At 35.2% G+C, this 17419-nt stretch overlaps 2 protein-coding genes across 2 annotated transcripts; one reads left to right on the forward strand and one right to left on the reverse strand.

The window, feature by feature from the left end:
• Positions 1-86: 86 nt before the first annotated feature.
• On the forward strand, positions 87-3775 carry LOC114398114 (probable transmembrane ascorbate ferrireductase 2). The gene is made up of 4 exons (XM_028360262.1): positions 87-375; positions 704-752; positions 2724-2923; positions 3297-3775. Exons 1-4 carry the CDS (start codon positions 229-231, stop codon positions 3597-3599), a joined length of 699 nt encoding a protein of 232 aa, XP_028216063.1. The 5' UTR covers positions 87-228; the 3' UTR covers positions 3600-3775.
• Positions 3776-5554: 1779 nt separating this feature from the next.
• Positions 5555-11712, reverse strand: LOC114399994 (probable translation initiation factor eIF-2B subunit delta). Its single transcript, XM_028362232.1, has 7 exons — positions 10982-11712; positions 9332-9478; positions 8727-9076; positions 7262-8006; positions 7058-7154; positions 6920-6974; positions 5555-6056 (listed from the first exon to the last, which is right to left on the reverse strand). The coding sequence occupies exons 1-7, from the start codon at positions 11505-11507 to the stop codon at positions 5994-5996; spliced, it is 1983 nt and encodes a 660-aa protein (XP_028218033.1). The 5' UTR covers positions 11508-11712; the 3' UTR covers positions 5555-5993.
• Positions 11713-17419: the final 5707 nt, after the last annotated feature.

The following is a 17419-nucleotide window of genomic DNA, read 5'->3' on the forward strand; positions in this document are numbered from 1 at the left end:
GGTGTGGGAAGCAACAGTTGCAAGTACATGTTTGAAAATTTACAATCAAGACTCTTACTTTTATTTTCTTTGGATCTGTATTGAAATATTCACCACAATAATTTCAACTGCAAATATGATTAATAGCTGACCCATTTTCTCTGTTTTTATATATAGTCTGCGTTTTCTTCCGGTTCCCTCTCATCCCTCTCTCTCTCTCTTCCATTTTCTCTCTCTAGATAGGTAAAAATGGCTACTCCGCCGGTGGTAAGGTTTCCGATCTTCACGGCGGTGAGGGCGGTCGGCGTTGCCGTTACTGTTCTTCTGCTGACGTGGGCCGTCCATTTCAGAGGAGGCCTCGCTCTCGTCTCTGATAACAAAGATCTCATCTTTAATGTAACTCTCTCTCTCTCACACACACACGCATCTGTTTTCATTTTGCGTCGTTTTCTCAATTTTCTCAGTTTTTTTGTTTTCGCAATTTTAATTTCGTTTTTGTTTTGGAAGATAAACTTAAAAGGGTAGAGTGGTTTTTGAGTGTTTGATTGTGAATTTTGTTGTTTTTTGTTGTCCTGTAGGCCTCTTCTTTCTTTTTTTTTTAGCTTCAAATTTTTGTGTGGTTTAAGGTTTGCATTTTCAGCATTATGTGATGCTTGTGTGGTTTTGGTTTTAAAGCTTTTTTTTTTTTTTGGTGTGTGTGTGTGGTTTTGTTTTTCCGATGTAGGTCCATCCAGTGTTGATGGTGATTGGGCTTGTTCTAATCAATGGTGAAGGTAAATGTTCTTTTATTATTATTATTATTATTATTATTATTATTATTATTATTATTATTATTATTATTATTATTATTATGTGCATAATAGCATCTCTCTGAAACTTTTTGTGGTCACTGGTGATATTTCAGTTGCATTGAAGAGTTATTGTTAGATGAGATCTTTGTAGTAAGATGAAATTAGGGTGTCCCTGTCCTTATTAATGCAACCAATGAATGATATGAGAAAACACATTTGGCCTTTGACTTAGTGTTCATAATTGTTGATTCACAATGTTTCTCTATGGTTTAGGGTGTTCTATGAGGTGAAGCAATTTTCTGGTCTTTAGGCTTGTTATGACATTAATACAGAGATACAGAAAATTCTTATTAATTCAAGATATAATATGGCCTAGATATGTTAACAAATTAAAAAAAAATAATACTTCACATGGATGCGCAATATTTGTAGATGATGATCATTTCTCATCATCACATAGTGGGATAAGGCCTTTGTTGTTGTTGATGATCATGTATCGTTAATGCATAATTATATTAGGCAGATGATGATCACAATCTTCAAAAACAATATTTGTGATCATAGCAAAGAACCATAGTTAGATTTTTTTTTTCCAACTGCCTATATCAAAATATGTTCTTTCTCCCATGAACATGTTACTATATTCGTATTGTTTCGTAGGACATGTTAGAATGTCACAGAAAGCATCATTAGGTCTTGGTTTTGTATAATTGCCTACTATTTACTATTGCTTTAAGGATATTGAGGAACAGATAGAGCTGTGTGTAATTGAAGTCTTATTCAAAGTATTTGAGTTGTATCTCAAACGTATCAGTTAATAAAATTAAAAACCAAAAAAACAAAAGCAGGATAGTTCTTGGATACATATCTAGGAGTATTGTACACATATTGGTATCAGATATGGGCATGACACCAATACTTTTTCATTTTTGGAGTAATTGAGCTTCATCTCATTTAATTATCAAGTTTCCAGTTTGTATGAAATTGTTCTAGGTCCTCTGAAGAGAACAAGAACAATACATTAAGTTCAAATAAGATTTGATATTTATTTTAACTCCATTTATGACTCCTGTCATAATCTGAATAGTAGATCAATATGAATTGATATTCATTATTGTCCTAGGAATATGATATTTTCAACTTATATGACAAAGTATGTCTGATAAGTTATCCCCTACCTTAAGCTTGTAGTGCTGAGGGGTGTATTTTACAAAGCATGTTGAGGGCCCTACTTTTTGTCTATAAAACATTCCTCTTCATCATAACACCTGAGGAAAATGGACAAAAACATCTTCCCTATCATTTGTTTTGATTACTTTTGGCATCTGAAGCACTAGGACTATAGCCTCATCTAACCCAAGAAGAAATATCAAGGTTTTTGGGTTCTCTAAGACTGTAATTGCAGCTGCATTAGCATTGGCTGCATTTGTTTGCAATTTAAAACCCGTCATTGTAAGAGACAACAAAAATGAGTTGGCTGGTACCTACAAAATGCTCACAACTTTTTATGAAAATATAATTTCCCAAGTTAGAGGGCGAGCCCTGGTGCAGCGGTAAAGTTGTGCCTTGGTGACTTGTTGGTCATGGGTTCGAATCCGGAAACAGCCTCTTTGCATATGCAAGGGTAAGGCTGCGTACAATATCCCTCCCCCATACCTTCGCATAGCGAAGAGCCTCTGGGCAATGGGGTACGAAGTTTTTTATAATTTCCCAAGTCAAACCAACTTATTGTCTTCGATTCCATACAATGTTTTTCGTTCTATCCCTTGGGGATAGTTGTTTATAGGGATCTCATGGTGAATAATAAGGATTTGGTCTTTAACTAAGTCAAATGGTGTTGTGTGATTCACCCAATGGGATGAGGCTTTTATTGTTGTTGTATCCCTTGATTATTTGTTAGTGCTTTCATGCTAGATCTAACTTCTTTTATCTTTTCATTATGGCAATGTGCAGGGATGCTTGCATACAAGACTCTATCTGGAACTAAAAACTTCAAAAAATCAGTTCATCTTGCGTTACAGTTTGCCGCTCTCATTTTGAGCTTGATTGGTGTCTGGGCTGCTTGGAAGTTTCACATTGACAAGGGCATTGACAATTTCTACAGCCTGCATTCATGGCTAGGCCTTGCATGCCTTTTCCTATTCACCATCCAGGTATCTATATCACTGTAGATTTGTAGTAGCTACACTTGATTTTATAACTCGATCTAAGCCCTGTTTGGATAAACTTTTCTTTAAGTATTTATACTAGAATAAAAATAAGCAAAATAAAATAAGCTTCTCCCATAAGCTAAAATTAACTTGTATGTAGGTTAAAATCATCCTTTTTGGAGAAGTTAAATGATTTTTAGCTTCTCCAAAAAACTAACTTTAGTTTATGGAAGAAGCTTAAAAATTCATTTTTCTTTCTTATTTTCTTCTCCTGTAGTGCTTATGGAGAAGCTTGTCCGAACATGGTCCTGTTCTACTCGTGAACTTGGCTTCCATCATTTCCATGTATCTAATTGTTTGCTACAATGTTAATTAGTGGGGTGCTGGCTTTGCAACATTTTGGTACCCAGGAGGGTCAAGAAATAGTAGAGCTGCCTTATTGCCATGGCATGTGTTCTTTGGTATCTATATCTATTGCTTGGCTATAGCCACAACTGCTACTGGTATTCTAGAAAAAGCTACATTCCTTCAGGTCAACAACATCATATCACGCTATTCCAATGAGGCACTTCTGGTCAATTCCTTAGGCATTCTGATAGTCATTTTAGGTGGCTTTGTGATTCTTGGAATTGTTACTCCAGTTTATGGTAAAGCTGATGTCATAAGGGGAAACGAGTGACCATCATCTATATGATTCAAAATTGAGGAACATTAACATTTGTATCATCTTTAATACAAGGTTACATGGATGTATGAAAACAAATTCATTAAACGTGTATCCAGGTTTAATTTTATGTTCTATTTTATTTACTATGTGTATTTTCCTTCTATTAGTGAATATTCGTGTTTTGTGCATATTAATTGTCCCAATTGAGCCAGCTAACTTTGAGCGATGAGATGAGTCTATAATGATATAAATGTGTTCCTCGGAGGATGATAAATCCATTCATGAAGATTGGTATCATTTTCATGACCTAGTTAGCTTCTCCTACGCAATGTTTGGTTAAGATGAAAAAAAAAACATTTTTTTGTTTGATTAAAAAAAAATTAAATTATAATTTTGATCTTCCTATAATTATAAATTTATGATTTTGATCCTCTTTTTTTTGTGATTTTAGGACTATTTTAGAAAATTTGTAATTTTGATTTAATCTTCAATTTTGCATGTTTTTTCTTCTTTTATTTTGGCCTTATTGACCCCTAGATTTAAATTATTTTATAAAGATATCATAAAAAATTAATTTAGTTAATTAAAATAAAAAACAAATATATGAAAAAAAATTAAAAATTGAATTAAAATTGTGAATTTTTAAAATAAGAAATCAAAATTGTGAAAAAAAATATAAACATCAAAATTGTGAATTAAGAATTATAGGAAGACCAAAATTAGAATTTAGACTGAAAAGAGAAATGAATTTTAAAACTAAAATTTCATTTTTTAAAAATTTAATTTCTTTTATCTTTTTTTTTCTCCATTCAAACAAAGGGCCAGAGTGTGGTGGAAAATCACTTCCCAAACTCTGCTTTTCCAGTGAAGATTTAGGATCAAAGACATTGCAAGCTGCTAACTATTATTTTGTATAAATAAACTAATCATTTAATAATAACTTATGTTAACTTGTCACATGATTACATTGACGATTATTTTGAGTTCATGAAATAATAGTTGTTTAAAGTGGGAGGACAGAATCTGCATGATTTGCAATTTAAAATAGAACTGCATGTGGTGCCGAATGATTGACACTCTTTAAACTGGCTTTGTTTTAATATTAAAAAATAATTCTCATTTTTTAATGAAAGAACATACGCTATAATGTAAATAAACGGTGAAGATTAATTTGAACATATATTTTAATTATATGTAATAATTCAAAACTAATTCTTACCAACTTAATAAATGGGTACTTACCAAAAAAAAAAAGGAGTCCAATATCTTTTCTAGATTTTCTTAGGGAGAGAACAAACAGTTCCAAAGATCGAGATCGTCTGCACTTGTTTTTAAATTGCTTTCAATCGTAATTCATAATAAATGTTCATGTTAATAATTAAGTCATTATGTTTCTGAATTAAACATCTTTTTCGTTCCCATTACATTTTCACTGTCATTTTTTCCTAACGTGGAAGATGAGAGAACAAGATAGTGGTGAAATAAGGATGCATTTGATTTAGAGGATGAGAATAGAAAGATGGAACCAAAAATAAAAAGAAAAATCTTTGAATTAAACATTTAAAATAGAATAAAAGATGTGGATCCCATTAAAAAAAATATAAAATTTTTCTCCTTCATTCCAAACACATCCTGTAGGTCATGCAATCAAACAAGTTAGAAACATAATTAAGCAAATAATGATATTTTTTATGAAATTATTTTAATCTAATTTCCTTTTTATTTAATCCCTAATATTAACACCTTTGGATGCAAATCTAAAGTTTGATCACCAAACATACAAAAACTGATTCATTTTCAGAGCCACACTTTACACTTAGAGAGGTGGCTCAATTTTTGTATACTGTATCTTGTTAGCTTCATCCAGAATTATGAAACAAATATACCTTATTTGCAAGCTTGCATCCTTCGCAAGCAAAAGGAAGGATGAAATGGCAACAAAGCATCTAAGTATAACGTGTCCAATGTTTTCAAGCAACATTTTTCCTTGTTTCCGACAATTAGAGCAATCACACGGAACACATATTTTCACTGACAAGATAACTTCAATCCATGGTTTTCGTAATTACAGTACAGTAGAGATGGGGACAACTGCTAAGCACAACTAAAACTCGCTAAACCAAAATTGTGACCGAATAATTATCCAAAAATTGAATAATGGTCTAAAATGAACTGTTACAGATGATGAGAATGCATGGCTAAATCTTCCTGGAGAGGCGAAAATTGGCACTCTTCGCTAGGACAGGTGAATACAGAAATGTCCAAAATTTCAGAACAGGAAGGCTCATTACATTATTCTTCCAAGGTGGGGAAATAATACAGAAACAAGCACGCCAACGCATATGGCTGCTAAATAGGGATTTTTCATGCCCTCAAAATTGAGATGGTACACATTTGCCTAATTCATTATATCCAGACCTGTTCTCTCCCATATTCTCTTACAATCACAGGCACACTTGTGGGGGGAACCTGAAAATGTAAAAATGTTAAACAAAACATCTTGGTTTTTGTAAACCATCATGATCTAAATAATGCAATGCCCTTTGATAATTTATAAAAACAAAAGCAAGTTATTGTGTATCACTTGGACAAGGGGACTCTATTGTTAGTTTTTACCAGCATTAAACTAGTTTAGAGGATGGTTATTTACCTCTATGCTTCTAATGTCCCTCTTGCTTGTTTTCAATAGCTTCTTTTTGCTTATAATTTAATGAAAGAGGAAAATTATAAAACAAAAAAGTACTTTGCATTTGCCATGAACCAACAATCCCAAAAGCTTACCTGTTATGTTCGTTAACAAGCAGGAATGATTTTTTATATTATATTATATCTCTAAGACACTCCTTCGGACGAGCCTTCTGGGCTCAATGCACGGATAATGCAGAAACCCATTTACCTCGTGCAATATTCAACTTTTTATAAGAATACTAGGATGGAAACAGTATAAGTCAAACTCTAGATCACTTAGTGATTGATTGAGGCTTTGACACCATGTCATGAGCCAAAAATCCCAAAAGTTTGAGCTTTTAGGTAAACACATGAATGGTTTTTACATTATATCATCCTCTAACAGTATTTTCCTATTGCTTTGTTAAGGTAATTTTCCTAAAAATAAATTTTATTTTATTCTTTTAGGAAACTCGAAGTGCAACTGGGATTTTATCCTCATTCACAATAATTCTCCTAAAAATAGTGAGACAAAATGTACATTCAGTACATCTACCCAAAGACTAGTTCAATGCAACACAAACTAAATAAAAATCTGATGGAACATTTTAGGCATGTTTTAGCAGCAAAGGTAAAAAAATCCTCTATAAAACTCCAGTACTTACCATGCCATAATCTGTGACAATCATTGAAACATAATCTGAAGGTGTTGCATCATAACTGCCATCAAATTAAAGAGAAGTGCAATGTTAGAGTGAGGCAATGACAATTCGGTTTGGTATCCTATCAATATGAATGCTTACACCAGATTTAAAAGTTGCAGATTTTCAATATTGGCCCAGCCATCCAAGTGTTTTACATCCTCTCTACCCAGTACATTTGAAATGACATCTGGATTGCCTGTAAGAACATCATAGAAACATCAACCTTCTTAGAAACACAATGCAAGAATCTACCGGGGAGTGTAAATAGAATCCTCATCTTATACAACTGTTAAATATACATACCAAGTTCATTTGAGCATATTGAATCCAACTGTACCCGTTCATGAAATTTATAGGCCTCACAACATACTATGACAGGTACACGGAATGCATGAGCAACCATTGCAACACATGCAGTCCCTACTCTTGAATATACTGTTCCATTAGACAAAACTGCTGAAGCACCCAGAAAAACCCGAGTAACTTCATGCATTATGTAGGAAACAGCATTTATATGAGTATATGTACAGCTAAGACCTTTCTCCACAAGCCTGCGAAGTAAGAGTTGCCCTCTAAGCTTTGGACGAGAGTCAACTACGACAACACGAAACTGCTTCCCCAACTCATGTGCATGTAATAGTATCATTTCAACAGCTGATGAGGACCCATATGTTAGAAGAACATCACCATCTCTTATTTTGGTGACAGCATGCTTCACTATCACCTTGTTGGCAAGTATAATCTTTTCACTTATAAAACGCTCAATATCTGACTGGAGAGAAGCTTTTGCTTCTGATTCAGACAAGGTCAAAGGTAGCTTGGCTATATGACTTTTAAGAAACCGAATTGCATTTCCCATGCTGATTGACAGAGGCCGACATTCAATAAGAAATGATACATAACTACTAATTTTTGCTGTCAAGTCTCTCACAAGAGTCTTCTCATGTGGAACCTTGTAGTCTTTGATGGCCTCTTGGAATGCTTGAAGCATTGCAATACAACGAGCATTGCCACCAGCTATATCTCCAGTTAGATATTGCAAACCCACCTGAAATGCCACAAAGGAAGATCATTAAGATTTTGGAAAAAATATTTAAAAAGGTCTAGGTCACAAAACATATTGACCCAGGTCCTAATCACTGTCCTATTTGTTAAAACACCATAAGCTTTAATTCTGAATTGGCTCACAATGGAGTAACCTTTCAGCAAATGTAGATGGCTAAATGTACTTTACTTTAATTGGGATGCCATTCAGCATAACTTCTTAAGATGTAGTATAACAGTCAATGAAAATGATAATTGCATCGAGAAATTTGCAGATTCCTTTCACTCAACAAATTTAGAAAATTTAAACTATACTATTGCACAAATCAAGTTGTACTTTGTCTTTCTTTTAGTTGCCCCTCCTTCTGTTGGTACTGACACCTACAGAACGAAGGTAGCACTGCATTGTGCATACCATCTGAAATATAACCCATGAGGTCAATATTGAGCCTCTATCGTTGAGTAAAGGATTTAAGTTTGATCAACTAGCAATGACCAATATGATGGCACCTACTGAAAAGAGTGTTCAAATTATTACTGGAAGTGAAATACCTTGATGCATACTGTTTTGAGAAAGTGTTGTTTGGCATTGCAATGCTCAGGGCAAGACATACTATATTAAATATACTACTATAACCTAAAAAATAACTGTAGTATACAAATCAAACAACGAATATATGGAATTGTACAGTAACAAGATGAAATAACAGAAAAATATAAATACCTTATAAACAGAAGGGTGCACTGGAGAAAGATGGAAAAACTTTGCCTCGAGATCTGGAAGCTGACTCCCATGCTCATATTGTGGCAAATGCCTGAACAACTCAACTCTATTCCTAGCTTCAGTTTGTTTCACCACTGCACGACGTTTAGCTTTCTCCACTCGACTCTTGTCGTCATACTGCATGCGTGGTTGAGGAGCATCTTTCTTTCTATCCTTTTCTGGTGGAATCTCACCTCCCTTCTTTTCAGACGCTGCAACTGCTGCATTATCAACTTTCTGTGCAGGCTTTACAGCTTTAGCTGGTTTTGCATTCATTGTAGCCACAGTTCCAGATGCCTTACTTCCTTCACCTAGTGACATGTTTTTATTACATGTAAATGATTAGCATTATCACAATTCACAACAAGTAGAGCAGAAAAGTGGCCCATGAAAGAACACCACAAATTCCCACTTTTAGTCATGTTAAGGTCATTAGAAAACACAACATTTAACAGTCATTCAGACAAAGAATTAGGTATAAATGGGCATAAAGGAATAAAATGAGCATATAAGCACTTTTAGTCAGATAGCTTAAATGCAGAGTCACAGGACAAACAATTATACACCTTTTGCAGCAGCCTTTGCAGCCCGTTGAGATTCTTGGAGTGCACGTCTTTCAGCTTTTGAGAGTTTGGGTTTCTGCTGCTTTGAACTATTAGGTTGGTCTTTCACTTCCACTGCTGACCCTCCTGCTTTATTTCCTTTTTCTTTTTCTAATGGGAATTAAGGAAGAAGATGAAAAATAAAAGGGTAACAAAATCAAGCCAAAAGGAAAATAAAAACCAGACCATAAACGAAGACAAGAAATTTAAATTGTTCTCTTGAGATAGACATTCACGTATAAGTTGATAAGAAGCACGTCAAGCCAATTCAAAACTTCAACACACCACACAATTCCAAGTAGAGATTAAAATAACATGCAGTGAAAGATGTATAATATATTCAATCCAAAAATGTGAAAAATAAATAAATAAAACTTCAACTTCTGTTCCATTTCTAGTAAACATAAGTTTCGCTGAAACACTCAAAGGATTTAAACAAATTCCTTTTCATGCCTGCGATGTAATAGTCAAATTGACAAACTCAATAGAGATTCCTTCCCTTCATGAAACACATTACATTACTTCTCAGGAACCTGATCCTATGCACTCTAGGTCCTATCAAAATGAAATATTCATGATTAGCCCGTGCTTTTAAGAACATAGTCTCTCACATGCTACACAAAAGCTCAATTAAGTACGCGCGTGTGTATTTGGATTCATGTTAAAATACTAGCTTACATGATTTTAAGTGAATTTCCACATAGTTCCACATTGAGAAATTGATTATGAGTCCAGAATTGATTTTGAATTGAAACAATCTTAGGAAACTTTTGCCTTTGATTAAAAATTGTTGTACCAGTATCTTATTTGATCTTTTATCTTTTATCTTTGGAAGTCATAGTTTCCTTATTTTAGGGGTTGTTACCTTATAAAAGCATGATTAGACAATGTAATTCTTGTGATACAAATTAATAAAACCAATGCTCTTTAAACTAAAATTTTGTATGTGCCTATGAAGCACCGACACGGACACGGACACCGGACACGACACGGACATGTGGACACCTGTAATGTCCAAAATATAGAACGTAATACGGGTGTCATATCGGTATCGGACACTGACACAGACGCTTGTCGGACACCGGACACGCCAAGGGGCTGGAGTGTCCATGCTTCATAGGTATGTGCTCCCCTATTAACTTGCTTTAACAATATAAACATCCAAACGTAAATCACAACACTTCAAAATCAATTTCACAAAACCTAATTCATTCTAAATCAATTTTGCAAATGCTCACCCAAGTACACCCTATATCACATCCTCCACCATTTCTCATCCAAACCCACTTCAAATTCACAAACCTAGCCACAAATACGAACCTCACCTGGCTCACCAGGAATCCCAAGTGAATCATTCAATAACTTACTTTTACAGTAAAAACATCCAAACATAACTCACAACACCTCAAAAACATATATTGCAAAAATCTATATTATTAAAAACAATTTTGCAAAATTTGTTGCATTCAAAATCAAAATTATGCAAATGTCCACCCAAGCACTCCCTAAATCCCTTAAATCAAACTCAAATTCAAGGCATAGTCTCCACCATTTCCCATCCAACAAAAAAACACTTCAAATTCAAACCTAGCTAGCCATTGATAAGAACCTCACCAGGAATCCCGAGCGAATCATTTACCACGGAAACCGTAGTCAACTCGCTCGCCGGCACCACAACACTCGCCGCCGCCGCCTTCTTCATCGCCGTCAAGTCGAATCCTCCGCGAGGGAACGATGACGCCGCCACCTTTCCGCCGCCGGCGCCGTTCCCCTTGAAGAACCCTCCCTCGCCGGTGGTGGCGATGATTCTGCTGGAGTACGAAGACGACGGTATCGCGGGAGAGAGCGGGGCGGGGAAGAAGACCGCGCCGTAGTCAAAGGAGTTTCCGCTTCCTCCGGCGGCAGCGGCGGCGGAGAGGGGGGAGGAGGCGGGGCGGGGGGCGTGGAGAAGGAGGTTGTCGGAGAGGTGGCGCGGGGGCGGGATCATGACCGGGGAGAGGGAGCTGGAGATCGGGGGAGAGGAGTGGGTCGGGTCGGGAGGACCCGACTGAGAGCGCTCGGGCGGGGCAAAGAACCCCACTTGGCGGATCTTCGGTATAGGGTCGATCACGGCGCGTGGGGCACGGCGTGAGGGATCCATGATGATGAAAGAAGAATAGGGTTTATGTGTGTGACAATCACAGTATGATGAGAGTGTTTATGTTTGTGGAAGGAAAGATGTGAAGTTTTTTCTTTCTTTCAAGAAAATCAGACGGTGAAGGTGGAATTAAAGGGCTATACAAGAAGACAGATAGATTTGTTTAATAGATAATTTAATTTTTTTTTTAATTTTTTCCCGTCGTAATAAAAATTTACTATTTAAGGTGTGACGTAAGTGTTGGTGAAAAATGAAAAAAATTATTAATTTTAGTTTTTTTTAGTTTTTAATCTCGAGATGAAACTTGAATGAATAATGACTTTTGTATACGAAAATAGGATTTTTACAATTATGTCGATTTTTCTTTTGTTCTTTGCCTAAAAAGTTATATTCTTTTACTCCTTCAAGACCGAAAAATGTATTTTTTTTCTCCCTAAAAGGGACGTAAGGTTGCGAACTATTTTACAATGTTTTTAGTTAACAAAACTTGATTTTTGAATTTTTAAAATAAAAGCACTTTTAGGTGGTTATAAACTGCCAAGAAAAAATAAAACAATAGAAAATATAAAACAATTTAAAAATTGAAATTCCTAAACCCTATAATCAATTCCAAATTCATCATATTAAAATCCAGACCCACCATCATCAACAACCCTTCATCTTTGTTTTCTAGAAATTTCAAAACTCCAAAATCAATCTCAAAGGCAATTTAACCAATTTAAAATAAAAATCTAATAACCCCAAAAGCAAATTGATTATTAATTGAAGTTATCTTTAGGAAGCAGAGCGCTGAGCAGCCACGCATTGTCCTGTGTTCGAACCGACTTCATCTGCAAAGCATCGTCGCCACACTACTACTCCTCTTCGTCGTCGAACTCGGCTCGAAGCCATGCATGAATTTGCTCGTTGAGATCGATGTGAATCTGGACCTTCACGACCGGAGCAGCATCCTTGCAGTGTTGCACATGGCTCCAAGTCGTGCATATACACTATACACTCCCAAACCTGAAAAGAAGAACAAGAAACCACAGAGATTTCCAAAACCAAAAGCAAAGCGAAGAGGAACTGAGACATAAAAAAAAAAAAGAGAACAAGAAGAATAAGAAACCCTAGCTCAGCAACGACACTTCAAAACAGCAAAACGAGAGATCCAAAAGGGGATCAGAAGGAAGCAAAGAAGAGGCAAATGAACATGTTTGCTATTAATCGCATCAGAACTATGTTTAAGGGTGAAGATTTTGGAAGATTTTGTAAGGAAAGACAGATTCGGAGGACAAAGGACAAATTAAGGGATTTTTGAAGAATGAATAAGTATTTTGATATCTGTGTAGTCATTTTGCATGTTAGTCTCTATTGAAATGTAAAAAATAGTTCATATCTTTACATCCCTACTGTTAAAGTCCAATTTCCTCTGTTAGTTAGTCGATGTAAGCAAACCTATGTGACAAGTCTGAATCCATGTCGGCAAACTCATGTGACAATCTTTGGACTGAATTGAAAAATTATGATAAATTAGGTTAAAAAACATTCAAAAATGAAGTAAACCCATTTTTCCCCAAAACGTTTTCACTGCCTTACTGCGATTCCATAGGGTTTTTTCACTGTTCGTGCTTCGCTCTTCCCTCGACTGCATTCCCTTCTTTGGTGATTGTGACTCTTTGCGCTTCACACTAAGGTTCGTGGTTGTTTTGCATTCATTTTCATTTGCATTGTTTTTGTGGATTCATTTGGGGTGTTATATGTTGAAGGGTTTTGATATAGCATGGATTCATTGTTACTCTGTTTTATGGTCCTTTATTATTTTGATTTATGATGCTCTGTTTTTATACATGACATTGCATTTTATTGTGTGATGTGCCTATGTTTGAGTTAGGTTTTTTATTTCCTAATATATGGCAATGTTTGTGGTTTCTGATTGTGTAGAATGGATGGTAATATAACTTTAATATTGCAACATGGAGGAAGATTCACTCCACGTGCCAGCGATGGAAAGGTTGAATATATAGGCGGAGAATTTGATGTTTGGGAGGATATATCTGCAAATTACATGAACACATTTATCCTATATGATCTGGTGAAAAGCATGTAAGAAGTATAGCAATATAGGAGATTGTTTTTGGTTGATTGATAAGGACTTAGATTTTAATCATGGGTTAAGGAGTTGTACAATAGATGGAGATATATTATACTTAGTGAAGGATGCTTTGGAAAATGAGAATGAGATAAACGTTTACTTTCATCATGAAGTAGATCCAATTCCAAAAGAAGTCCCACAGATGTTGTACTTGAAATGTCATCCAATTCCAAAAGTTGTTGAGAATGAGGATGATTTAGATGATGTACCTGTTGATGGCCATGAGGAAGGTAAATTTTAATTGATCTCTACTTGGTCCAACATGGTTAGCATAATTTTGAATAATTTTGGAATTTAATGTTTATAATTGATTGCCTTCCAAAAAAAAAATGTTTATAATTGATTAATATAATTTATTTGTACTTGATCACCATTGATGCAGATGTTGGTGGTGGAGAGAAAGGTATTAATGTGGACGTTGGTGGTGGTGAGGAGAAAGATGTTGGTGGTGGTGAGGAGGAAAATGTTGGTAATCCTAACGATGAAGATGACAATGATAAGGATGAGTGGTTTACAAATTTCTCTTTATGAGGCAGGAAGTTGAAGTTGAATTTGAAACAGATGTTATCATTCTGAGGAGCTCAAAAACCCCATTAGCAGTGATGATGAAGATGAGGATGTTGACAAAGTTTATTCTCAATATAATGAAAGTAGTCAAGTTGGTGGAGAAAAGTTGGAATTAGGGATGGAGTTTGGTACTCTGACTGAATTTAAATCTTCCTTGAGAGAGTATAGCATATTCATGGACAGGGAGTTCAAGTGGAAGAAGAATGATAAATAGAGGGCTAGAGGCAAAATGTAAGAAGGCATGTTGTGATTGGGAGATCTACTGTGCAAAGAATGAACTCAGAAACTGTTTTGAAATCAAGTCATTTAAGCATTAGCATAATTGTTGTAGAGAAATGAAGAACAAACAAGCAAATAGAGAGTGGGTGGTCAGCAAACTTAAGGCCAAACTCAGAATCCAGGTAACCCTTAAATGTGTTACCCTTAAATGTGTTGAAGCTTTGGATTATTTCAAGCAAGAGTTTGGAGTTCACATAAAAGTTACAAAGATGTGGAGAGCCATGAAAGAAGCAAAGCACCTAGTAGAAGGGAGTGAGAGGAAACAATATGCCAAAGTATTTGATTATGCACATGAGTTGTTGAGGAGAAATCTTGGGTCAACATTTAAGATCAAGACAGTGCCAAGTCCAAAAGGTCCACCACAATTTTAGAGACTATATATTTGTCTTGTTGGTTGTAAAAAGGGGTTTGTTGCTGAATGTAGACCATTCATAGGTCTAGATGGATGTTTCCTAAAGAGTGCATTTGGAGGAAACTTGCTCTCTGTTGTTGGGATTGATGCCAATAACCACATCTTTGTTATTGCTTATGTTGTGGTGGACGTGGAGAACAAAGACAATTGGAAATAGTTTTTAACTTTGTTGCATGAAGATCTTGGGATTACATACAGAATGGGTGGAATTTCATGTCAGACATGCAAAAGGTATGACATGGTGTGATTTGCAATTATTATCATAAGTTAGGGATTTAATTGCAATTAATGACATAAGTTAGGGACTACTTTGAAATAATTACTAAACTGCTGCATTTTTTCAGGGACTTATCCCAGCTTTACAGGAAGTAATGCATGGTGCACCTCATAGATTTGGTGCCTTGCATCTTTGGAAAAATTTTGCAAAGCAATGGAAAAGCAAGGAACTTAAAGGAATTGTGTGGCAATGTGCAAAGTCAACTAGTCAACTACTGTTGCTAAGTTTGAAGACCATATGGCGCATTTGAAGACAATCAACTGGCAAGCTTGGTCACAAGAAAGTATTTTTATCTCAGCCCAATTTCTTGCAGCACTCTATTTTTATATATTACAAGTGTTATTCATGTTTGGCATTTGCATGTAGTTCCCTGCACCTATTGTTGATGTTCCACCAGTAGCAAGGAATAAGCTAAACATAACAAGACCCAAACAAAAGAACATTTCAGACACATCAACAGTAGACGCACCTGTTGTGGATGGCCCACCAACAACACCATTACTTTTCATGCCAATACCGACCTTCACTGAAAGGAAGGTGATAAAGATCTAGTATAAAAATGAAGAAAAGTGAAGACCCATTTTTTGTTATATTTTGTTATTAGGATGTGTAGTTGGATATGACTAATTTTTATTTTGTTACTAGGATTTTGTAGTTGGATATGTTGTGTACTTATCTATTAGGATTTAGTAGTTGGATATTCTAAAAGCTTGAACGATGTAAACATTATGATACTTATCTATGAAAGCTTGACTTATCTATTTTGGTTTATGGTGTGAAAGCTTTATATGGTGTGAAACCTTGCCCTGCTAAACAATTACTTGTAAGTAGCATGCTTTGGTCTGTGAAATGAAATTATGGCTGAGCCATGTTGGTTCTGTGGTTTAGGAAGTGTCAAATGATATTTGCTAGCAGTTCTTTGGACTAGGACCACTGTCAAATGATATTTAGTGCTTTTTCCCCCCTGATTAGTTTTTCAATTTCTCATACATTTGCTACTTCACTAACTTCAACAAGCTATATAGCTGGAATTATGTGCTTTATTACTTGAACACTTCTAATAAATGGGGTTAATGGACAGCCTATTTACTAGGGAACAACAATAAGAAAAATGTTGATGAAGCCAAATCAACTCAAATTTCTATTGGTTGTTAATAAAAAATGCCAACAAGCATTATAAGCAGAAAATATGGCAATTACTCTATTGTACTGCATCTAAAAGCAATAGACACATTAATGAATGTGTTTAGATAATGATAAATAAATAAAAATAAAATTATATTTAATTGAACTGGGTTTAGGTGAATTGATTAAACTACATTTTTTCCCCTTTAATTAGCAAACATCAACGCAATCAACACCAGAGAAGTATAACCAATTATATGATATTTGATCAAGTTGAGCATCATTCTATTGTTCTGCAAAGTAATTCACAGTAAAAGTAGATAGACCTAAATCAAATTTCAAGTGAAAAACTTGAGGAACTGCAAAGTAACTGATAGTAGTAACAAATTTTTTCCTACTACAAATTCTTCAGCAAAACAAAAATTACAATATTAGAAGATGTTACTACAAATTTTTCCTAAAATACATTCTCCTTAAAACTAACATTATAATTAAAAATGAAAAACCTAACAACACAATGTTTGTTAAATTTCTCATTTTCTTCTGCAAAGCTTCAATTTGTAGGTTTAAATCAGCCACTATCATTGATTCTCTTGTCACAGAAGAAGGAATAGAAACTTGGTTTTCTTCTTCAACCCATTGAAAAAATTGACAATTATCTAGGTCTGTTTGGGGCAATGCACAAGTATAGAATAACCTTCCTGGGTTCCTCCTTATTCTTGCAGTTTGAATAGCTGCACATCTTCCATGGTGGCATTGGCGAATGATTCTACCATAAAATGTAAAAGAACTCTCACTTGCAAACATGGAGAAATCAAGTGAAGAAGAAGAACCAAGGGTAGAACCTTTACAGACGAGAAAAGCTTTACAAACCCTAATTTGAGGAACACACTTAAGAACAAGGAGGGAATTCAGAGGACAGAAGCTTGATAAACCCTAATTTGAGGAAGAAGAAGCAAGTGACCAGAAGAAGCTTTATAAACACAGACTTCAGTGCCACGTTGGATAGTCTATGTGGCACTATAATTGCCAACAATGCACCTCACTGACGGTGTTACCTTCGAATTTAACGGCAAAGACTATTTTACAACACTTATGCAAAGATAGGGACTATTTTTTAC

The sequence above is a fragment of the Glycine soja genome, chromosome 19 (assembly GCF_004193775.1).
Source record: "Glycine soja cultivar W05 chromosome 19, ASM419377v2, whole genome shotgun sequence".
NCBI classification, from domain to species: domain Eukaryota; kingdom Viridiplantae; phylum Streptophyta; class Magnoliopsida; order Fabales; family Fabaceae; genus Glycine; species Glycine soja.